The sequence below is a fragment of the Mobula birostris genome, chromosome 10, assembly GCF_030028105.1.
Source record: "Mobula birostris isolate sMobBir1 chromosome 10, sMobBir1.hap1, whole genome shotgun sequence".
In the NCBI taxonomy this organism is placed as follows: Eukaryota; Metazoa; Chordata; class Chondrichthyes; order Myliobatiformes; family Myliobatidae; genus Mobula; species Mobula birostris.
In genome coordinates, this window is record NC_092379.1 from 1162333 (window position 1) to 1187315 (window position 24983).

At 41.7% G+C, this 24983-nt stretch overlaps 1 protein-coding gene across 5 annotated transcripts in view; it reads left to right on the top strand.

Moving 5' to 3' along the window:
- LOC140203750 (uncharacterized) overlaps positions 1-24983 on the top strand; it is a 120203-nt gene that overhangs the window by 82536 nt on the left and 12684 nt on the right. For 4 of the 5 annotated variants that reach the window (XM_072269794.1, XM_072269798.1, XM_072269796.1 and 1 more), the window contains 9 exons: positions 1185-1630; positions 2709-2803; positions 3904-3955; positions 5525-5602; positions 7294-7464; positions 15591-15702; positions 17619-17707; positions 19925-19979; positions 21721-21885. In XM_072269794.1, the coding sequence (XP_072125895.1) occupies positions 1185-1630; positions 2709-2803; positions 3904-3955; positions 5525-5602; positions 7294-7464; positions 15591-15702; positions 17619-17707; positions 19925-19979; positions 21721-21885 (1263 nt within the window). The remainder of the gene's footprint in view (positions 1-1184; positions 1631-2708; positions 2804-3903; positions 3956-5524; positions 5603-7293; positions 7465-15590; positions 15703-17618; positions 17708-19924; positions 19980-21720; positions 21886-24983) is intronic. The other variant, XM_072269795.1, reaches the window with a different exon arrangement.

Here is a 24983-nt window from a genome sequence, read left to right on the forward strand (position 1 = left end):
CTACCATCCATGTACCTATCCAAACTTCTCTTAAACGTTGAAATCGAGCTCGCATGGACCACTTGTGCTGGCAGCTCATTCGAAATTCTCACGACCTTCTGATTGAAGAAGTTTCCCCTTAAGCTTTTCACGTTTCACCCTTATGCCATAGCCTCTGGTTGTAATACCACACACAGCCTCAGTGGAACAACTGTGTTTGCATTTCCCAATCTACAGCCCTCATAATTTTGTGTGTATCTATCAAATCTCCTCTGTCTTCTTGTTCTAAAGAATACGGTCCTAACCTATTCAATCTTTCCTCATGACTCAGGTCCTCTAGACCTGACATCATACATGTAAATTTTGGCAACACACACAAAATGCTGGCGGAACTTGGCAGGCCAGGGAGCATCTAAGGGGAAAAAATAAGTACAGTCGCCATTTTGAGCAGGAAGAGAGATTGATGTTCTAGAATGAAAGAAAACAGTTTGTCCTTCTTTCCGATCTTTGTGACATGAAAGGAAATCCAGGATAGCTACAGTAACATGTTTTTTTTTAAGCCCATTATGCCACTGGTGTTTAGGGCAGCAACAAAGGTCCTCCATCTCAGGGCTTCCTTCACCATGTCAGTAGCTTTCCCTCAGTTTTCACTGCTGTCAGTCATGCAGGTTCTGGATGGAGACTCAGGAATACTGCCACACTCAGAGGAAGAAGGATTCTTCATGTTTTCATAATAATTTTGTTTGTCCTGTCAGGGTTATTAGCCCTGAGCTGACCCCCTGAACCTGGAGGACCAGTAGGCCACTCAATCTAGTCTCTACACTTAGCCTGGTCTTTGACCTGTTTGGCATAGGTGACCTTACCAAGAGCCAAAGCACAAAGTCCTGCCAATATAGCTCTCTGGCTCATTGAGGCACGCAAGCCTCCAAACCACGACAAGGTTGTGGTCCTCTTGAAAGAGTAACATGTACTAATGGCCTTGAAATTCAAAACTATGCATTCAAATCTCATCCCAACTGTTTGAAACTTTCAGATGCAGGTGTGGAATGATGTGATCACAAAGCAGCTGGGTCATGTAAAACTTTAAATGGCCTAATTGTTACATGCATGGTAGTGTGGTGGACTTTTACCTGCCATCTGAAGTGCTCCACAACCATTATGCAAGGGTCAGTTCTGATGATCTGATCAGCTGCTTCCTTTTGTAGGTTTGAGATCTGAAGTACTTCAGGAACAGACAGATGATGGACATTTCAGTGCAAAGGGAACCTCTGACGTACAGGCATTAACCTTTCAGAAACCATCTGATACTCAGTGGCTTAAAAACAGTGATCCTTCTGAAGCTGTGGTAATAAACGATAGCATGTCAGAACGTCAGAGTGATAAAGGAATTCAATGGGAGCAAGATGAAGTGAAGGTCAGCAGCTTAAATACCGTCAAGATGGAAGGAAACACCAAAGAGAGTCACCAAGAAGTTATGAGCACTGATTGTTATGACCTCTCTTCAATAAGACAAAAGGCTTGTAATGGTCAAGATGAAGATGCCTTCTTCTCTGTAGGGAAAGCATCGCCTATTGGCAGCTCTGATTTTGGCAGTCATTCTGATTTCGACTTAAATATGGATGAAGTAAATGAAATTGATGTGGAAATATTGGTATGTATTGGGATGCTGTTGAAATGAATCTGCTTAAAAATATCCAGGAGTAGGTTTATTTTCATTCAGTCATATAACCCAGAACCGGAGCCCACCATGTTAGTGCTGACCAAGAAACCTGAGGCATGCAGACGGAAGGGGGTGCTCTGGTCTCAGCTAGGGTTCCAGAGCTCCCTAATGTCATGGAAGAGGATTGGCCCGGGTTGTAATGTACTCATCTCATTCAATCAGCACTTGTTCCATAGACACCTTTGCCTTTGTGATTCAAGTCCTTGTCAGAATAGCTGTAGAGGTTAAGGAATTCCTGCCTCCTCTACCCCCAAGGCAGTGCTTTTCAGATACCAATCTTTTGGCTGAAAAATAAATCCTCTTGAAATCCCATCCTTTATCCAAAACCTATGAGACATCTGTGTTGCAGGAAGTATTTCTTGCTATCTACCTAGCTGTTCTCTGAAGAGTACTGATAATGGGTGGGGTCACCTGTCTTATAACCATATAACAATTACAATCTTGTAAACACTCTGCCCAGAAGAAGGCAGAACCACTTCTGCAGAAAAAATTTGCCACATAACAAACAAACCATACCTATACCCATAAATTTGTAAACCCCTATCACGTTCCCTCTGCCCCCAGCACTCCTGGGAGAAAACACCCAACCTATCCAGTTTCTCTCTATAACTGACACCCACCCCAGCCAAGCTCCTAGTAAAACTGCATCCTCTCTAATGCAGTCACAATTTTCCTATAGCATGGCATAAACAAATGCACAGACTGTTCCAGCTAGTGTTTTCAGAATGTATAACCACCTTACTTTTTAAGTTTGTGCTCAGTCTAATGCAGGCAAATGTTTGCAGCTTTCATTGCAACAAATTCCAAAGATTGAAGGGATTGGCACAGGTTATAATGTCATCCTATTAGACCAATGTGTATGTGGGTGCTGGAGGAAGTTTTGCTTTGGAGGGAGCTGCTGTGGATAGAGCACTTGTCCATCTGTAAAGTGTTGGTTGGGTAAGTTGGTTGTGGATAATTCCAACTATTATTAATACAGTAACCCTAATCATTATTACTATCCCTACAGACTCATTCGGAGAGTGAAAATGTGGATTTTGAGATGGAGGATGATGAAGTAAATTATGACCTCTCAGTGTGTGAGAAATTATGTGCACCTCCCAGGTCAGTGCAAAGATTCTAACAATTGCTATCATTCTGTTTTCTAGAAAAAGTTTTGAAACAAGTTTCCCTCAGGATTAATAAAGTATATCTATCTATCTAAATCAAGTGTATGCATTTACAGCTTTGTTCTTGGAAAAAGTCATGGTGAAGATGTGCCCCTTTAAAGGGCTTCTTCATAAGGTCGCGGCACCGATATGTCTGCGCCAAGGAGTCACTTGCAACTGAATTAGCTTTGCAAATTTCCCTTCAAGTGACACAGAGCTCGTATATGATGGTATATGAATCAGCTCAGATTTATGGGTAGGAAGTGAATGAATGTCGGGAGCGGGACTTTGAGGGTCCAATCATGGCTTGGAGTGATGGGGTTACGTCAGAGAGTTGCTGTTGTGGGAAGTGAAGCTAAGTAATGTGACTTCGTTGAGTGAGATGTCAGCCCAAGTAACTGTATGAGAAACCTGGTTTCCACATGTAAATAACAACTTCCTTTGCTCAGAATTACAGATACATGTCTCCCTTGTAAGAGGATTGATGTCATTTGATGCATGGCAGCACTAAATGTGGCACACAGTTAATTTCTTCCAAATGTCCGAGTTTCCGTCCTGATGAAGAGCCTCGGTGAAAAGCATTGACTGTTTACTTTTTTCTGTAAATGCTGTCTGGCATGCTAAGTTCCTTCAGCGTTTTGTGTGTGTTCCTAATTTCTAGATTACTGGCTATTTTGCACGGCAAAAGTAATTGGTAACGTAGTTATATGATGGCAGATACAGGACAGGAGAACAGGTCTGTTGTATTAGGATGCAGAAATTTTAAATGAGAATAGGAATATGGTTCCAGGGACAAAAAGTGGAGCAGAGGGGCTGTTGTATGCTTCCATTTGTAACTGTCCAGTGTCAATCAAATAATCACTTGGCACAGTGATTTGTCTTGTCCCACACAGACACTTCCGTTGTGGGTGCAGGTCAGTGGGACTAGGCAGATTAATGGTTCAGCATACACTAGATGGGTTTAAGGGCCTGTTTCTGTGTTGTAGTCTTCCGTGGCTCTATGACTCTGTGCTCCATAATTGTGCATTGTAATCAATTAACATTTATTTTGTTTAGGTGGCATTTTCATAATTATTCACAATCGCACAAGGTTCCACGCAAGAAAAGGGTAAGCCCCGATAGTGTTGATTTAATCATGTCCTGTATTTATTTAAGTTGTGGCTGTTCTAGTAAGATGCTTATTTTATAAAGTGTCTTGAAAATAGAATGATGAAATCATAAAATATTGGAGAATATTACCCTTATCCAGCTGGTATAAACCCAGTGGCCAGCCTCTTTCACATTTCAGTGAATCTTATTATTTGGAGTCGTATCCTCCAGTAGTTTCGAAGACATAATGGTACTAGACACTAGAATACTACAGCACAGTCCAGGCCCTTTGGCCCTCGATGTTGTGCTGACCCATATATTCCTTTTTTAAAAAAATGTACTAAACCCACACTACCCTGTAACCCTCTATTTCTCTTTCATCCATGTGACTGTCCAAGAGGCTCTTAAATACCCCTAATGTTTTAGCCTCCATCACCATCCCTGGCAAGTCATTCCAGGCACCCACAACCCTCTGTGTAAAAAAAAAAAACTTACCCCTGATGTCTCCCCTAAACTTCGCTCCCTTAACTTCGTAGCGTAGAGGTTCGGAGTTCAATTCCAACACTCTCTGTGCGTCCTCCCATTGGAATGTGTGGGTTTCCTCCAGGTGCTCATGTTTCTTCCCACAGTCCAAAGATGTACCAGGCAGGTCAAATGGCCATTGTAAACTATTCAATGATTTGGTTAGGGTTAATCTGGCTCAAAGAGCCTACTCTGCACTGTATAGCCAAATAACTAAATAGATAGATGTGTGCTCCTGACAGTAGCTACCCAAAACTCATCAAGACTGTCTGTGTAAAATATCCCAAGACCACTGACAGGAAAAGTGAGCGTTATATCAGTAACCTCCCCAGGCCAGCACCCCCAACACTGAGAACCTAGTTACACTAAGCCATCCTTCAGTGGGCAGGCCGTATCATTTGAATACCTGACACCAAATACTGGAAACAACTACACTCCATTGAGGTTTGTCATAGTGAAGTCAGATATGTCGAGCATTGTCTCAGAACATCCTTGCAAAAAACATTCTTGGCTCAATCAGAGAATGGAATAAAAGTATCCAGGAAGGCGCTGAGAGACCTTGGTCTCCTCTGGGGCCTGCATGGGCCAGGGAAAATGGTGGGAAAGAAAACCTCTTGTCATGCTGATCTCCAGCACCTTGGCAGAGCTTACAGATCCATATGCATCCATTCATCCTACTAGGAACTCAGAGTTCCTCAGCAACTGCCAAGGTGGTTGATCATTTGGCAGAGAATTATTGCAGAAGATGCCACACTTCTGCAAAGCCTTTTGTAAACTAACCTGCCCCTTCGTTCTTTTTGTGGTCTTTGTGCTCTCATTACTGTTTTGCCACCTGCTACATACATATTGTGACAATAAGTTCAAACGCATTTGTAGGTTTTTCATTATCTAAATACTTTTAAGGTCTTGGGAGCCAACCATACATATAAGATCTGAACAATTGCTGGTTGTGAAAATTATTACTTTACTAAAAAATACACTTTTTGTATTGTCTAATAAATAAAAGTTCCAGTAGCTGTGGATTTTCTTGACAACAATTCACTGTGTGTTTTTTTTTATTGGGCAGCAGATTATAAAGACACGAAATTCTGCAGATGCTGGACATCCATTGCAACACACACAAAATGCTGGAGGAGCTCGGCAGGTCAGGCAGCATATACTGAAATGAATATACAATTGACATTTTGGGCCGAGGCCCTTCATTAGAACTGAAAGCTAGATAGGTGAAGCCTGGTAGTTGGGAGGAGGGGGATGAAATAAAAAGCTGAGAAGTGATAGTTGGAAAAGGTAAAGGGCTGGAGAAGAAGGAACTTGATGGGAGAGGAAAGTGGATAATGGAAGAAAGGGCAGGAGGAAGAGGCACCAGGGGAGGTGATGGGCAGGTGAGGAGAAATTATAAGGTTCCAGAGTGTGGAATTATGGAACGAGGAGGATAGAAAAAAATTGCTGAAAGTTGGAGAAATCTTCAGGTTAAAGACTACCCATATGGAATGTGAGGTGTTGCTCCTCCAACCTGCCCTCAGTGTGGCAGAAAAGTAGGACATGGACCAACATCAGAATGGGAATAAGGATAGAAATTAAAATGGTTGGCCACTGGGAAACTGCTTTTTACAGGTGGAACGGAGAGTGGTCCCCTAATCTACACAGGGCAGCAAAAGATTTTGTGTGAAATTAAAATAACCTCAGTTTGAAATCAGTGCAGATTGTAAATCATTTGAATTATTGTAGTATACAGCAAAGAAGTGGGGCTTATCAGCCCACATCACATACTTGAAGTATTGGAGTAGGTTTATTTAGGTCCTCTATCTCAGGAAGGATGTGTTGGCATTCGAGATGGTCCATATGAAGTTCATGAGAATGATCCCAACATGCTAGGAATGAAAGGGTTAATGTGAGGAACATTTGATCGCTCTGGGCCTGAAACCCCTGAAGTATATAAGAATAAGAGAGTATCTTACTGAAACCTATCAAATATTGAAAAGCCTAGGCCCTAGATAGAGTGCATATGGAGAGGATGTTTCCTATAATGGAGGAGGCTAGGACCAGGGGGCGCAGCATCAAAATACAAGGATGTTCCTTTAGAACATAGATGAGGAGGAATTTCTTTAGCCAGAGGGTGGTTAATCTGTGGAATTCATTATGATGTATGGCTGTGGAGGCCATCAGTGGGTATACTTAAAGTGGAGGTTAATATCTTCTTTGATTAGTAAGGGCATGAAAGGTTACAGGGAGAAGGCAGGAAAATGGGGTTGAGAGGGATAACAAGATGTAATGGAATGGCGGAGCAGACTCCATATTCTTCTGAATGGCCTCATTCTGCTCCTCTGCCGAATGGTCTTATATTAACCATATTTATTTACCGCTCTCATTTGCCCATGTCAGGCGTATATCCCTCTAGGCCTTCCAGGCTGTCCTCCTGCATGATCTCAATATGAAACGTCAAATGTCTCTTTGCCTCTGCAGATACTGTGTGACTTGTTCAGTTCTTCCAGCAATTTCTTTGCTCCAACATTTGTAGTCTCTTGTGTTTTCCTCTATACTTTTCTTTTCCAAGTACCTGTACAAATGTGTCTTAAACATTGCGATTGTACCTGCCTTCACCAGCTCATTCCAGATGTTTACCACCCCCTGTGCGGAAAAAGCTGTCTCCCAAATCATCTTTAAGATTCAGATCTTCATTCAGTACTTTGAGTGTGCTCATGTTGGTGTCCTGGCTGTTTAATCTCTGCAGTTCAACAAAAGTTTGATCTTTCTATGCAGCATGTTATCTTTAGAAGCAATAACAGGCATTGCCTATGGATGTGATCTTACATTACTGTGCAACGTGTGTTGTAGTTTATTTTAAAGAGTGGCATTGTGTCTGACCTACGGAAGACTAGGAAGAATCCACTGCTGCACACCCTGAGAGAGCGAGAATGGCGCAAGCAGATGCAGAAACGTTTCAACGAGCTGAGGGAGCTGCTGTTTCAGGATGAGAGAGTTTCAAAGCGTGCCATCCTCATTGAGGTTGGCTAAAGAATTTCTATGACTTTATTTCTTTGACTAGCTAAGAATCTTAACAGTTACTGTTCCCTTCAGGTGTATGTTCCATCTTGGTAATGAAGAAATCATAGAAGTAAAGAGCTTTTTATTCCTGCTGTACTGTGCACTGTGACCCACTGTCAAAGGAAGATAATGCATTAAAATATCTGATCCCCAAAGGCAATGGGGCGAGGCAACAAAATCTGTACCCATTTTATGAAAATGGAACTGTACAGCACTGTATAGGATGTTCAGCCCATGATGTGCTGACCTATATAAACCTATTCCACTGTCAATCTAACTCTTACCTCCTACACTGTCCATTACCTTCTGTTTTTCTTATATGCATGAGCCTATCTAAAAGTCTCTATTGTATCATTCTCTACCACCACCCCAGGCAGTGTATTCCAGGCGCCCACCACTCTTGTTATAATAGTAAAAAAAAAAGTACCTCTGAAATTACCTGGGGGGTAAAAAAGATGCTGGCTGTCCACTCTGTCTCTCATAATCTTATACAGCTGTGTCAGGTCATCTCTTATCTTCTGTCCCTCCAAAGAGAAAAGCCCTAGCTTGCTCAACCCATCTTCATAAGACATCCTGTAATCCAGCCAGTAGCCTGGTAAATCTCCTCTGCACCCTCTCTAAAGTTTCCACATCCTTTCTATAGTGAGGGTGCCAAAACTGACTGTAATGCTGTTCTGTGGTCTACTGGAGTTTTGTATAGGCGCAACGTTACCTTGTGTCTCTTCAACTCATTCCCCTTACTAATGAAGGCCAGCATATAATCCTTCTTAACCATCCTATTGACTTGCCTGGCAAATTTGAGAGATCTATAGACTTGAATCCTAAGATCTCTCTATTTCTCTGCACTGCTAAGAATCCTGCCATTAACCCTGTACTCCTTCAGATTTCTGCCTACTCCTGCTCCACTCACTTTTCTTCCCCTCCTATCCCTCCTCCCCCCCCCCCCCCCCGCCTCGCCCTGGTTCAGTTCCTTCCCTCTTACGTGCGCATATGCGCAATATGCTGTCGATCTCCTCAACAAGTTTCAATTCCCTGGCCCTGATTGCCTCATTTTCACCATTGATGTCCAATCCCTGTACACTTCAATCCCCCGGCAAGAAGGCCTTAAAGTTCTCTGCTTTTTCCTTGACAGCAGACTCGACCAGTTCCCCATCATCATCACTCTCCTCCATCTGGTGGAACTGCTCCTCGCCCTCAACAATTTCTCTTTCTTCAAACTCGGGGTGTAGTCATCGGCCCCAGTTATGTGCCTTTGCATTGGCTACGTAGAACAGTCCATGTTCCAAGCCTTCCCTGGAAATGCTCCCAGATCTGTCTGCGCTGTATAGGAGCTGCTTCTTGCACTCAGGCTAAGCTCATCAATTTTATCAACTTTGCCTCCAATCTGCCAGCCTTCTCTTAAATTCACTTTCTGGTGTCCACTTATGACACCACTCTCCCCTTTCTCATTCTCTCAGCCTCCATCGCTGAAGATAAGCTGTCTACCAACATCTTTTATAAACCCTTTAATTCCCATGGCTGTTTTAACTATATCTTTTCCCACCCTGTCTCCGGTAAAAATACCATTCCCTTTTCTCAGTTCACATTTTTACCTCCCCCACTTCCCTCTTTCAGGAGCGATTGCTCGCTCTGTGATTTCCTTGTCCATTTGTCCCTCCCTACCAATCTCTCTCCTGGCACATCGCCCTGCAAGCGGTAGAAGTGCTACACCTGCCCATTCAGAACCCCAAGCAGTCCTTGTAGCTGAGGCAGCACTTCACCTGTGAATCTGTCATTGTCACCTCCTGTATCTGGTGCTCCTAATACAGCCTCCTCTACATTGCTGAGACCCAGCATAGATTGGGGGACTGTTTTGACAAGCATCTTAGCTCCATCCACGAAAAGCATAATTTCCCAGTGGCCAACCATTTTGATCTTTATCCCCCTTCTGACATGTCGGTCCATGGCCTCCTCTTCTGCCACTCTCACGTTAGAGGAGCAACGCTTCATATTTCTTCTCGGTAGCCTCCATCCTGATGGCATGAACATTGATTTCTCTAACTTCTGGTAATTTTTTCCCGTCCCCCTTCCTTCCCCCCCCCCCCCTTCATTTCTGCACTCTGGTTTCTTGCCTCTTCTCCTCACCCGCCCCAGTACCCCCCTCTTTCCTCCACCCACCCCCCACACACCTTCCCTTTATCCCATGGTCCACTCACCTTTTCTGTCAGATTCCTTCTTCAGACTTTGCTTTTCCACTTACCCACCTCCCAGCTTCTTCATCTCCCCACTCACATGTCTTCACCTATTGCTTTCTAACTTGCCTAGTTCACCTCTTGCCCCACCTTTTCATTTTTGTATCTTCCTCCTTCCTTTCCAGTCCTGATGAAATGGGTTTATTTTTTATTTAACGATACAGTGCAGATTGGACCCTTCGAGGCCATGCCACACTGGCAATCCTCGATTCACCCTAATCACAGGACAATTTACAATGACCATTTAACCTACTCAATAAGTCTTTAGACTTTGGGAGTAAACTGGAGAACCCAATTCTGATCTCTGGAACACTCTAAGCTGTAGTAGTGCCGTGCTAACCAGTATGCTACCTCGTGTGTGTGTGTTGCTCTGGATTTCCAGCATCTGCAAGATTTCTTGTGTTCAAGTTTGATCTTTCACAGTATATCACTTCACATTTTTCAGCATTGAATTCCATCTGCTACATCTCCACCCAACTCTGTGTCCAGTTGTGATCTTCAACACCTCCAACCTTTGTGTCATCTGCAAACTTACTAACCCACCCTTCCAATTTCTCAACCATGTAATTTATATTTAAAAAATCACACAACAGATTATGCAGAGCACTACTTGTCACTGACATCCAGACAGAATATGTTCCATCTACTATCACCCTCTGCCTTCGGTGGACAAGTCAATTCTGAATCCCTATAGCCAAATTTCCCTGGATCCCATGACTCATGACTTTCTAAATGAACATATCCTGTCAAACTCCTTACTAAAATCCACATACACCACACGGTACATACAACGTACGGCCGTATAGTGATTAGCACAACACTTTATAGTACAGGCAACCCGGGTTCGATTCCCACCACTGCCTGTAAGGAGTTTGTACATTCTCTCCGTGACCGTGTGGGTTTTCTCCCACAGTCCAAAGGTGTACCGGTTGGTAGGCCAAATTGGTCGTTGTAAGTTGTCCCATGATTAGGTTACGAGTAAATCAGGGGTTGCTGCGCGGTGAGACTCAAATGGTCTAGAAGGGCCTACTTCGTGCTGAATCTCAATTTTTAAAAAAAATCCATTGCTCTTCCTTCATCAGTTTGTTTTGTCACCAATTTGTTAGGCCCTTTACAATGCTATCTTGACTATCCCTAATAAAGCTATGCTTCTCCACGTGCTTGTAAATCCTGTCCATAAGAATCTTCTTCAATAGTTTGCCCACCACTGATGTAAGAGTCACTGGTCTCTAATTGCCAGGATTATCTTGAACAACATTTGTCATCTTCCATGCAACAATCATTGTCAGTGCCCCAGCAATCTCTCCCCTTGCTTCCAGTAGTAACCTGGGATATATCCCATCCAGCCTTGGGGACTTGTCTATGCTAATATTTCTCAGAAGCTCGAACAGTACCTCTTTCTTAATGTTAACATCCTCCAACATGTGACCTCACATTTGTCAAAGTTCCTGGTAGACATTGAAGCAAGGTATTCATTAAGAACCCCCACCTCTTCCACTTACAAGCATGTTTTCTCCCCTCACACTAGATATCCTCCTGCTCTTCACATATGTGTTGAACACCTTGGGGTTTTCCTTAATCCTGCTTGTCAAGGTTTTCTCATGTGCCCTTAATCTTTACTCAGTCTCTTAATCTCCTTCCTGGCTATCTTATAAACCTCAAGAGCCCTGTCTGATTTTTGCTTCTTTAACCTTAAGTATGCTTTCTTTCTCCTCTTGAATAAACATTCCACTTCTCTTATCAACTATGGTTCCTTTACCATCTTTTTTTCTCTCTCAGCCAAACACACCTGTCCAAATCCTCAAGCAAGTGTCCCTAAACAGCTTCCAGATTTCTGCTGGGCATTTCCCTGTAAACATCATTTTCCAATTTATATTTCTGGTTTATCAACATCATAATTCACCCTCCCCTGATAAAATATTTTCCCATTTCATTTGCTCATATCCTTGTCCATGGCTATGCTAAAGGTCAGGGAGTTGTGTTGCTCCCTATCTCTGTTGTTGCCTACTGAGGATCTGTCACCTGCCCAGGTTCACTGCCTAATACTAGATCCAGTGTGGCCTCTTCTGTAGTCTACTTGTCTGCATACTGTGTTAGGAAATGGTCCTGACACATCTAATTGATTCTACCCAGTTAAACCTTTTGCACTAAGGAGACAGCAATCAATATTTGGGAAGTTGTTATCATTTGTGAAAACAACCTTCTTGTTTTTGTATCTTTCTAGTATCTGCTCTTTGAACCCTGAATTATGTAAAGTTTCTTTTTTTTATTATTTTCTCGTGTGACCCTCACATGCTGAAGCTGATGGCCATTCCTTTTCCCATAGTCACTAAGATTTATTGTACCTAGAAAATAATATTTGCATCTGTGTTATTTGTCTTCCTTTTGTTTACCACACAGACTCAACTAGGTTGGGTTCAATGCCAGCTGGGTGGGGTTCAGTACTATAACTTGCACGCTTTTTTTTTTTCAGTTCCAAGCTGCCAAAGGGAAAACTTCTCATACAAACCTCAGTGTAGATTGCTGGACTCTGGACTCACTGTGATCACCTCCTTCCCTCCTTGAAACCACAGACTGTTTCACCATGCCTCAGAATCAATGCATTTAGATCACCCACATTTTATTTACACTCAACAAACTTTTTTGTAACATCTCATTGTTAATGTAAACTGACTTGTAAATTACAACCTCGGTTAGTTTCAGACTTGTTTTTGAAGTTGGATTCTGTCTCCAAGTTGTACTAATTATGTGAATGCTGTTTACAATACAGTAAACCGTAAATCCAGCATACTTGGTACTAGATTGATTCAGTGCCAATAAAAACTATTTCCCTTCCACCCTTGGAAGTTTTCATGTTTTATTTTCTTACAACATTGAATCACTGGATTTAATTTGGCTTTTTTTGTCACTAGAAGACGCTTTCGTGTCAAAGTGAAAACTGATCTGTACAAAGTGGTCTAAATTAATAACAAATATAAAACAAGATAATTGATTGCATAAGTATTCACCTCCTTCAAGTCAGTATTTAGTAGACGCACCTTTGGCAACAATTTCAGCCCTGAGCCTGCATAGGTAGCTCTCTGTCAGATTGCATGGGGATTGTGAGTGAACAACCCTTTTCAAGTCCATCCAAAAATTCTCAATTGAATTAAGGTCTGGGCTCCAACTTGGCCACTCCAGGACATTAACTTTGTTGTATTTAAACCATTCCTATGTAGCTTTAGCTTTTTGCTTGAAGTCATTGTCTTGCTGGAAAACAAATCTTCGCCCAAGTCGCAGTTCTCTTGCAGACTGCATCAGGTTTTCCTTCAGGATTTCCCTGTATTTTGTTGCATTCATTTTATCTTCTACCTTCACGAGCCTTCCAGTGTCTGCTGCAGTGAAACATCCCCACAGCATGATGCAGCCACCACCATGCTTCACAGTAGGGATGGTGTGTTTTTGATGATGTGTGCCAAACATGACATTTAGTCTGGCCATAAAGCTCAATTTTGGTTTCATCAGACTATAGAACCTTCCAGCTGACTTCAGAGTCTCCCACGTGCCTTCTGCCAAACTCTAGCCAAGATTTCATGTGAGTTCTTTTTTTCTCTTTGCCACTCTGGTATAAAACTGTGACTGTTGAAGCACCTGGGCAGCAGCTGTTGTATGCGCAGTCTCTCCCATCTCTGCCACTGAGGCCGGCAACATGGGGCTTCCCTTACTAGTCATCTTCTTGCACAGTCACTCAGTTTCTGAGAATGGCCTGCTGTAGGTGATTTACAGCTGTGCCCTATTCTTTCCATTTCTTACTCTAATAGATATTCAGTGACTTGGAAATTTTCTTGTATCTATCTCCTGACTTGTGCTTTTCAATAACCTTTTCATAGAATTGCTTGGAGTGTTCTTTTGTTTTTATGCTGTAGTTTTTGCCAGGATACTGACTCGCCAGTAGTTGGACCTTCCAGATACTGGTGTATTTTTACTGCAATCAATTGAAACACCTTGACTGCACACAGGTCTCCAAAAATAGATCCCCCTTTAACTAATTATGTGACTTCTAAACCAGTTGGATGCACCAGTGATGATTTGGTGTGTTATATTAAGGGGAGGGGGTGCAAATCAATTGTTTTATATTTGTTATTAATTTAGATCATTTTGTAGAGTATCTGTTTTCACTTTGACATGAAAGTATCTTTTTCAGTGTTTTTTTGATCAGTGTCAAAAAATTAAATCCAGTGTGATTCATTATTGTAAAACAATAAAATATGAAAACTTCTGGTGGGGGGGTGAATATGTTTTATAGGTACTGTAGATGTTTGAGACTGTTGGATATTGATTAATACTTTTTAAAGTAGTATAACTTAGACAGTGAACCTGATTAATTTAGAGAGAGCATAGGGAACCAGATCTCAGGGAGTTTAGCAGAGGAGGACCTGACCAGCTTCACAACATGGGGAGTGTGCCCCTGGTGTGTTTAAGGGAACCCAAGAGTTGGCATCCTGTGACCCAGAATAAACCAATTAAAACAAAGCAGTGAACTATTGGCACTGTCTACTGACATAACAATGAGCATTTCATTCTGCAAGTAGGACACTGCCTCTTTGTGTATACACACACAGGCACAGCCAGCCGTGGTGTTTTATTTTCTGTAGGGTATACAATGTATAGAATTAGGGCTGGGCCAGTTGGTTCCTTGTGTCTGCTTCAGCTTATGCCTCAGTGCATTTTCCTGTAGAAACTTCATACTCCTTTATTCCCTTCATATCTAAATTTAGTTTTCTGTAGAAATAGAAGTTCCAACAGATAATTGCATAATTGATGCTTCATAGTTCAAAGTAAATTTATTATCAGTGTAAATTTATAATCACCATATGCAATCTTGAGATTCATTTTCTTGCAGACATTCACAGAACAAAGAAATATAATAGATTCAATGAAAAACTACACAAACACTGACAAACAATCAATGTGTAAGAGAGGGCAAACTGGCACCTGAGGGTCCTGCTTTGCCATCCCAATGGCAGCAGCAAGAAGAGAGCACAGCCTGGACGGTGGGGGTCCTTGATAGATGCTGCTGTCTTGTAGCAATGTTCCTCGTGGATGGGCTTTTACTGTGATGGGCAGGGCTGTATCCACTACTTTTTGTCGTTCTTGGGCATGTTTCCATAGCTGCCGTGATACAGTCTGTCTGGATATTTGGAGTTACTCTTGTACCTTCCATAAGAAAAAATAAAGTATGTATACCAACCTTACTAAAAAGTCAAAGGAGCTGCAGGAGCGATGGAAAGAAAACACCACGTGGTACTCACTTGTTCCTGATGAATATTTGCTGATAACATTGATTGGTAGGCAAAAATGCCAGAAAGTTGTGTTGATACAGATGCTGGTTGGAGTGTTTCAGAATCTGCTGCTGCACTGATTTCACTATGTACGAAGCAAGAATGACAACAGAGTAGTATGATTAAATGATTTTACTGAGTTATATTGATAATGGTACACGCTGGGCAACTTGTAATGAACCCAAGCTCACCGAGACCAAAACATAAAGCACTCGAAAGCCTGCACCAAAAAGAGGGTCTCCCGCATGTGGAAGGCCCAGTCGATTCACCACATGATCAATTGGCTGCATGCACACTTGTATTCTTGCAATTGATCTGATACGGTTCACATACTGTCCAGAGTCTGGCAATCTACATGTTATTAATGACATGCTGCCAGAAAAACACTGAATTTTATGAATATTAAAATGATGTAAATTTATGGATATTTACAACATTTTATATTGTTATAACTTTTTTTTGTTGTGGCTTGTACTGATGTACAGCAGTGTTAATACCAAGCTTTTGATTACATCATTTTGTTGATTCCTGACAGAGCATCAACGAAATCCATAATTTGTGTCAACAAAGCCGCAAACTGTGTATGGAGAAGAAGCTGCTGATGAAAAAGCACAAGGCATTGTTAAAAATAATTTCAGTCCTCTCAGGTATACTGCCTATGAGCATTTGTTAATTTTAATTCTTAAAGAGTTAAAGACCAAACTAGATAAAATAGCTGTGTTAAATTTAGTTAATCTAGTAATGCTGTAAATATTCACCTGTGATGGTTTGCAGTATTTGTCGTTGATTGCATTGTGTAAACTTTTCAATCCAGAGTGCTAAAAACAGCTCTGTGAAGAGATATGAGATGGAATTGTTTACCGAATTATTCACTGCAAGCATGTCATTTTGCTAAGATGTGTAAACTTTGCACAAACGTAGAAAGGAACTGAAGAAGCATTGAGACCAGACAAACCGAATAATAGACGCCATTCAATATGTTAGGCCAATGTCAGATCTGTGAAAGGTTTGACCAAATTATCCTACCTCTGTACTGTACCTTTGCACATATGTATTTATGCATATGACAATAAACTCAAAGCTTCAAAGGTTCAATTTAATGTCAGAAATGTATACAATATACATGCTGAAATGCTTTTTCTTCACAAAACATCCACGAGAACAGAGAAGTGCCCCAAGAATGAATGACAATTAAACATGAGAACCCCCGAAGTCCCCCCTCCGGCAAAACAAAAAGTGCACCTGCTACAGAGCACAAGTGTGAGCTAAGCAATAGCAAAGACACAGACCTGGCAGTTACCCTAAAGACTATCGTAATTCATCCGCTATTCAGCAACCCAAATATTTTTCTCCCTCTTCCCCCCCCTCCCCCATTTTCACAGCGAGCTGGAGACATAACAACCGGCTGGTTTATGATGTTAAAAAGATCAATTTCATTGCTTCTTACGATCTCAGTGCACAGATGGCTGCTGAGGTCAGAATTGAACTGTGGTCACTGAAGCTATGAGGCAGCAGTGCTGCCTGTCATTGTACTATACTCGTTAAGGTGAATTGAGCTGGTACATTCTATTAGTCATGATAATAAATGCTCACTAGTGAGTTAGTGGGTACCTTGTGCTACGTGGCTAATTGAAGTCAAAAATAGTTCTCTTTTGTTAACTTTTAGTGCCTGCCCACAAGCTTTCAATGTACATAAGCCTCTGAACTTTAGTAGCCAATAATATGCCGACAATCTACACAAACATGCCAAAGTTGTGAGAATTATTTGTCTTTTTATGAATTCATCCTCTTAATTAAGCTTTTTAAGAATTAGGCCAAGTCCTGATGTCTTCAGAATAACAAGTTTTTGAGTGATATTTGCATGTAGTGTAGTAGTTAGCACAACAAAGTACAAAGAAAATTTTATTATCAGAGCATATGTATGTCTCCACATACGACCCTGAGATTCATTTTTCTGTGAACTGCTAAGGAAGTAGAGGCACTCCTGTACTTTCTTCGCAATTGTATTTATATGCTGGATCCAGGACAGGTCCTCTGAAGTAGTAATATCCAGGTATTAAAGTGTTCCCCCTCTCTACCTCTGATCGATGAGGACTGGCTCATGGACCTCTAGTTTCCCTTTCCTACAGTCTACAAATGTTTTACGTACAGGCAGCCCAGGTTCAAGTCCCGTCACTGCCTGTAAGGAGTTTGTATGTTTTTGCTGTGACTGCATAGGTTTCCTCCCACAGTTCAAAGACGTACCGGTTTGTAGGTTGATTGGTCTTCATAAATTGTCCTGTGATAAGGCTAGGGTTAAGTCATTTCCATAGCTGCTGAGTGACCTGCTGAGTTCCTCCAGCATTTTGTGTGTGTTGATCAGAATTTGCCCGTGTGCACACATTTTGAAATCTGGTTGCTAATGTGAAAGTGAAGGTCCTTATGTGTCAACTTTCTGGAACCATGAATTGCTAAGTTGTGATTAGCTAAGTCCACATGGTTCAAAAGGCAAACTTAGGAACATCGTGTTGTTAACAGTATCTGGTGCAAACAGACTAATTGTGAATTTCACGTATGTTAACAGCTGAGAAGAAAGTTAAGAATCAGAAAGGTAGTGAGAAGAATCCTCAGGACTGTGAATATAATGGAGCCACTGTTTCTACAGGACAGCCTGTAAGTATGTCGTGTTCTTCTCTTAATTGACCCACAAATACATACAGAGTCTAGCAAAGTATTTTCCTCTCAAATATACTGTTTTTGTTCTTCCTTGGGAGATGGGGGTACTGGCATCACAAACAGCACATTACACTGTATGTTTCCATGTACATGTGACAGAGCTAATTTTAACCTTAAATTTTATCAGCACTTTTATTTTGTCTAGCCTTGAGTGCTGTTGGGAACATGATAATGAACGAGTCTCCAGAAACAACCTGTCTGTGTGGTATCATGTTGTTGGACGGGGCATTGCAGGACTTTGCAAGGATGAAGGAATGGTAATTGAGGATAGTATATGACTTGGAGGATCCTTTAAACAGTAGTCCTCTCACATATGTTCTGCTTTAATTTTCCTGAGTATTAGGGATTTAGGGGTGGGGTTCTGTTCCTTACCCTACTGGTATATGCTGCATTGGTGGTTTGCAGGAGGTAGAGTCTGATAGTAATATGACATTGAACAGGTCCTTTTGCCCATCTGTCTGCTAGTTCCAGTGGTCTCTGTTCAGCCCATAACCTTCCAAGCCCTTCCCCTCTGTCTGTATATCTCAGTGCTAATTAAATGTTGCAGTTGTATCCGCTTTGACCTCCTCCTCTGTCAGCTCATTCCAGGTCTTCACTACCTTATGTGTAAAGAAGTTACCTCTCAGATTTCTTTTAAATTATTTTCGTCATGTCTTGTATCTGTCCCTTTTCGTTTTGGAGTCCCTGACCCTCAAGAAGAGAGAATTACTGTCCTCCCTAGCTATAGCCCTCATAATTTCATAAATTTCTCTGCTTTCACCTGTCATTCTCCTGCACTCCAGGGAACAAAGGTCCAGCCTGGCCAACCTTCCCCTATAACTCAGGCCGTCAAGTCCAGGCAGCATCTCCAACTCTCTTCTGCTCCCTCAATACCTGTCATCAGCCAGGGTTCTCAGAATTTGGTATGTCTACTTCACCCTAACAGAAACCTGTTGCTCTTGGGCCCTCTGATTCTAGATGTGACCCTTTTAAAAACCTCCCACTTGCCAACTGGTACTTCGCTGTTAAAGAGTTCCCCCTTCCTTCCGGACTAGATCCTGGCTAATGCCCTGGAAGTTCACCCTACGCCAGTTCAGTACTGTAATCTGTTATTACCTTTTTCCATTAACTATTTTAAATGCCTTCCAATGAGCTGCTGTTTTCTCTAAGGTCAGGCTTCTTCATTGTTACTGCTGCCATTCAGTCCAGTATCCCATCAATAATCTGACTGTATGGCTTATGAAGACAAATCGTTCATTGTGGAACATCCTGCATTGTTTTTATGCAGGTTAGGAATCCTGGTCAATGATGAGGCCCTAGACCGTTATGGGAATGGATTTGAAGATTGTGGGAAGTGCTTGGACTCGGTTTTAGTGTTATTGCCTGCTACTTGTGTAATTTAAATGACACTACCCATCGACTGGGTCAACTCCAAATACCGTCCAAGTCTTGTTGCATGCATACATCGACTGCTTCGTTATCTGAAGTGTTATACATAGCAGACTGTGGTGGGAAAAGTCGCTGCTGATGAAGATAAAAAGGATTAGACAGGTTTTGGGCCTCCTACTAAGAAAGGATGTGCTTGCTTGGGGGAGGATCTAGAGGAGGTGCACGAGAATGATCCTCAGAATGAAAGGATTAATGTAAGAGGCTCTGTGCCTTTACTCACTGGACTTTAGAAGAATGAGAGGGAATCACCTTGAAACTTATCGAATATTGAAAAGCCTAGACAGAATGGATATGGAGAGGATGTTTCCTATAGTGGGTGAGTCTAGGACCAGGGGACACAGACTCAGAACTGAGGGACGTCCATTTAGAATGGAGATGACCAGGAATTGCTTTAGCCAGAGGGTGGTGAGTCTGTGGAATTCATTGCCACAGGTGGCTGTGGAGGCCAAGTCACTGGGTATATTTAAAGCAGAGGTTGATAGGTTCTTCATTAGTAAGAGTGTGAAAAGTTACGGGGAGAAGGAAGGAGAATGGGTTTGAAAGGGGATAATAAATCAGCTGTGATGGAATAGTGAAGCAGACTCAAAGGGCCAAATGGCCTAATTCTGTTATGTCTGATGGTCTCCACCAGTCTACTGCTGAAACAGGTATGGGAAGACCTTCAGCTGTTAAAATAACCAAAGACCATCAGTTACATTAAATGACTTGCACTTTGTGTTTTTTTAGCTGTCATCTGCTGCAAAGGAGAGTAGTGAAGAATCAGCACTCGTACCAATAGCTGGTAAGATTTATCTTGTTTCTCTTCTCCTCTCTCCCACCCCCCCCCCCCCCCGCCACCCTTCAGTAGCACGTAACAAAACCACATCTCTTTTTGACCTTCCTGATACTGGTTGAGAACCAATTATTAAACTATTTGAAGTAAGATAGTGAAAGAGAAACTTGAAGAGGAATAGTTGCATCACTTCCTGTCCTTTCAAGATCAAGTTATCTCTATTCCACAAAAATACCTCCCTGAAAATCTAAAATATTATCTGGGGCTATCCTTCAAATATAGAAGTAAGATTATCGAGCCAGTTCTGTTCAGAGGTAATATAACAGCAGGGTTGATTAGTCTTTAGAAAAAGATTGTCCAGGCATTTCAGAATTGAATTGCCACCCTATTAGGAATGAAGACTGCCATATTGATATGCTGTTCTATTCACACAGATTTCACTTAAAATATAAAAGATGTGTTTTATATGGCATTTTCTCAACCTTGGCTTCCTGGACTGTTTTATAACCACTGATGTCGTTTGAAGACCAAGCAAAATCGTAAATTCTGAATGAAAGTGGAAGTTTGGGATATATTCAGCAAGTCAGGCAGTGATTGTGAGGAGAGAAACTGTTAATCTTTCAGATCAGTGATTTGGCAATCCTTGAGCATCCCTGATCATAGCTTCAGGCATTGGGATCAAAGCTCTGAATTTTCTCTCTGTCTTCCCCCAGCCTATAAAGAGAGTTCTCAAAGTTTCTATTTATACTACATAACATCCAAATTGGAGAACTGGGGACAGCATATTCCATTATTGTAAACAGTTCAGAATCTGCGATGGAGGTGTTGGGGAAATGGGAATACCCTGCTCCATTATTGTCAGCAGTTTAGAATTCATAGATACAGAGATGTTGGAGTAAATAGGATAAAAGCGAAAAAATTAGTTACAAGAAGGATGGAACAGATGCGTTCTTTTTCATTCTGGATAACTAACGGGATTGACAGCGTTGCTATGGTAAAGGTGTCCCACATGATGATCAGAATTTGGCATCCAACTCAAGAGATGGGAGTTGGAGGAGCTTATTAGATAAAAGTATGATGATAAGAGTTGGAGAGTTCATAGTCACGGCTGAACAACACAGTGGGTTTAAAGCATATTGTCAACATGCTGGAAGTACTGAAGGTCTGGCAACATCTCCAGAGAATGACTCAGTATCTTTCAGCTAAAGGCTCATGCTCTTTTCCTATGCAGTACTTAACACTATATACGTTATGAATCTGATGACAGCTCCCAAGGCATTCCGAAATGTACATTTAAAAAAAAAACTATTTCTGATCAGTGTTTGTTTGTCTGCACATGTTGAACATGATTGAAATCATCCAACAGTAAAGACTGAAAATACTGCACTTTATCGGAACATAGTGCAGACCCTTCGCACTGTGATGTTGTGCTGACCTTTTTTCTAAGATTATGAGATGTGCTTGACAACATTAATTTAGGCAGAGATCTTTGTCCTAACTATACGAGAGGTTGCTGCTTAAAAGCCCAAATCTAAAGGTGCAAGGGGCAAGAACTAAGTCAGCTGACAAATAAATACATCCAACAGAGGGACTCCAAAAGTTACTACAGAGTTGCTCTATAAAAAGAGATGAACCACATAATCACAAAACATCAGTGAAGTTAATGTCAGCTTTCTTGTACATCCATTTTTAAGCATCATTGTTCGAAGTATGCCATTTTTAGCTTGATAATGCAATGCACCTGTTGCAGGAACTCCTTTTCATCTTCTCCGTGAGAAAATTGCAGTTCCTCCTCATGGTGAAGAGCTTGGAAGAATCAGTCCTGTTGAACAGCCAGAAGGACGTGGCACCAAACAACTGACGTCAGAGAGTGCTTTGGTATGCCATCAAGAGGAGACTCATTTAACTTTTTCAGGTACAGTAGCCTTTAAAGAGTTTGTCAAGATACTTTTTAAATTCAAGGATGTTGTATTGTGCTGCAGGTTTTCTATGTTTCTATGAAATATGAAATGCAGTCCAGTCCAAAATTACAGCACAGTTGTTGGGAGAGGTGGCTCTTTTAATTTATCAGGTTTAGCAGCTAAAGGGACTTTGTGTTCATTAATGAAGTCACGCCAATAATTTGCTCAGTACTTGGAAAATTATGGAATAACAATGATGTGAGGCATTCTAAATCATGTAATCAATGACAGAGGCATTATTGTATAAATGGGAACAAGAAACAAATTTCACATAAACCCACAGACAGTAATGCTGGCACATTGGCCACTTTATTAGGTACATCTGTGCACCTGCTCATTAATGCAAATATCTAATTAGCAGTCAACGCATAAAAGCACACAAGCCTGGTCAAGAGGTTCAGCTGTGGTTCAGGCAAAATATCAGAATGAGGGAAAAATGTGATCTAAGTGATTTTGACTGGAATGATTGTTGGTGCCAAATGGAGTGGCTTGCATATCTCAGAAACTGATGATCTCCAGGGATTTTTATACAACAACAGTCTCTAGAGTTTATAGAGAATGGTATGCAAAGCCAAAAACATCCTGTGAGCAGCAGTTCTATGGGCAAAAACACCTTGGTATGAAGAGATCGGGGAGAATGGCCAGACTGGTTCAAGCTGACAGGAAGACAAATAACCAGTTGTTACAATAGTGGTGTGCGGAAGAGCATCTCTGAACACCCCAGCACATCAACGTTGAAGTGGATGAGCTGCAGCAGCAGAAGACATGAACATACACTGGGTGGCCACTTTATTGGGTACCTCCTGTACTTAATAACGTGGCCACTGAATGTACTTTAGTGATGTTCAGAGAGGAATGATTCCCATACTGTTTCTTAAACAGTGCTATGGGATGGTTAAGATCAATTGAGGGAGGACGTAACACTCTGTCAGTTCTGCACTGAAATATCAGCACAGATTATGCATCATGTAACTAGAGTGGAATTTGAGCCAGAAAATATTTCCAAGACCAACACCGAGCTGCGAATAAGGTTTAACACACCTAAAGCAGATGAGGAAAGCTGAACTTCTGTGTGTTCTTAAAAATAATTTGTAAGGAGATAGGAAGAGTATGAATAGGATTTATTGCTGAGCTGTGACAGATTTCTGTGTTCAAAGATTGAAAAGAGGTGAAACTTGTGAACTATGTACAGAACGGAATTTGCTGATGTTGGTTTCCCTGGGGTGCTCAGGTCTCTTCTCATGTCCAAGAACATACAAGTTAATAGGTTAATTGCTCACAGTAGATTGTGCCTAGGGGGTAGTCAGTTGGTAGAACCTGGGAGTGGTGATAGGAATGTGGGAGAATTGCAAGTGTATTGAAACGCTTGAGCATATAGACATTTAAGAAAGAGGATGTGCTGGAGCCTTTGAAAAGAATTAAGTTAGATAAGTCACTGGGATGGGATGAGATATGCCCCAGGCTACTGTAGGAAGCAAGGGAGGAGATTGCTGAGCTTCTTGCATTATCAATAGGGATGGGAGAAGTAACGGAAGTTTAGAGGGTTACAGATATTGTTCCCTTGTTTAAGAAAGGAGTAGAGATAACCCAGGAAATTATAGACCAGTGAATCTGACTTCAGTGTTGGCCAGGTTGTTGGAGAAGATCCTGAGAGGCAGGATTTTTGACCATTTGGAGAGACTAATCTGATTAGGGATAGTCAGCATGGCTTTGTCAAGGGCAGGTCATGCCTTTCAAGCCTGATTGAATTCTTTGAGGAAGTAACAAAACACATTGATGAAGGTAGAGCAGTGGATGTAGTGTATATGGATTTCAGTTAGGCATTTGATAAGGTTCTGCATGCAAAGCTCCTTCAGAAAATAAGGCATGGGATTCGAAGAGATCTTGCTTTGTGGATCCAGAATTGGCTTGCCCACAGAAGGCAAAAGGTGGTTGTAGGTGGTTTGTATTCTGCATTGAGGTTGGTGACCAGTGGTGTTCTGCAGAGGTTTGTTGTGGGACCCCTCCTCTTTGAGATTTTTTTTATAAATGACCAGGATGATGAAGTAGAAGGGTGGGTTAGTAAGTTTGTTGATCACACAAAGTTTGGGGGTGTTGTAGATTGTCTGGAGGGTTGTCAGAGGTTACAGTGGGACATTGATAGGATGCAGAACTGGGCTGCGAAGTAGCAGAGGGACTTCAACCCAGAAAAGTATGAAGTGGTTCATTTTGGTAGGTCAAATTTGAAGATAATATAATATTAATGGTAAGACTATTGGCAGTGTGGAGGGTCTGAGAGATCTTGGGGTCCGTGTTGATAGGACACTCAAAGCTGCTGCACAGGTTGACAGTGTTGTTAAGAAGGCGAATGGTTTGTTGGCCTTCATCAACTGTGGGATTGAGTTCAAGAACCATGAGGTAACGTTACAGCTATATAGGTCTTTGGTCAGACCCCACTTGGAGTACTTCGTTCAGTTCTGGTCACCTCACTACAGGAAGGATATAGATGCTATAGAGAGAGCGCAGAGGAGACTTACAAGGATGTTGCCTGGATTGGAAGGTGTACTTTATGAGAATAGGTTGAGTGAACATAGCCTTTTCTCTTTGGAGCGACAGAGGATGAGAGGTGATCTGATAGAGGTGTATAAGATGATGAGAGGCATTGATCGTGTGGATACTCAGAGGCTTTTTCCCAGGGCTGAAATGGCTAACATGAGGGGACATAGTTTTAAGGAGCTTGGAAATGGGTACCGAGGGAATGTCAGGGATAAGTTTTTCACGCAAAGTGGTGGGTGCATGGAATGTACTGCCGGCTGCAGTGGTGGAAGTGGATATAAAAGGGTCTTTTAAGAGCTTCCTAAATAGGTACGTTGAGCTTAGAATAGAGAGCTATTCACTTGGGAGATTCTAGGCAGTTTCTAGAGTAGGTTACATGGTCAGCACAACATTGTGGGCCGAAGGGCCTGTAATGTGCTGTAGATTTCTATGTTCTATGTACGTAGGGGCAATTTCTAAACAGTAATTCAGAGAGTTAGAGCACAGAACCATCTACCAAATCCATGCTGACCAAAAC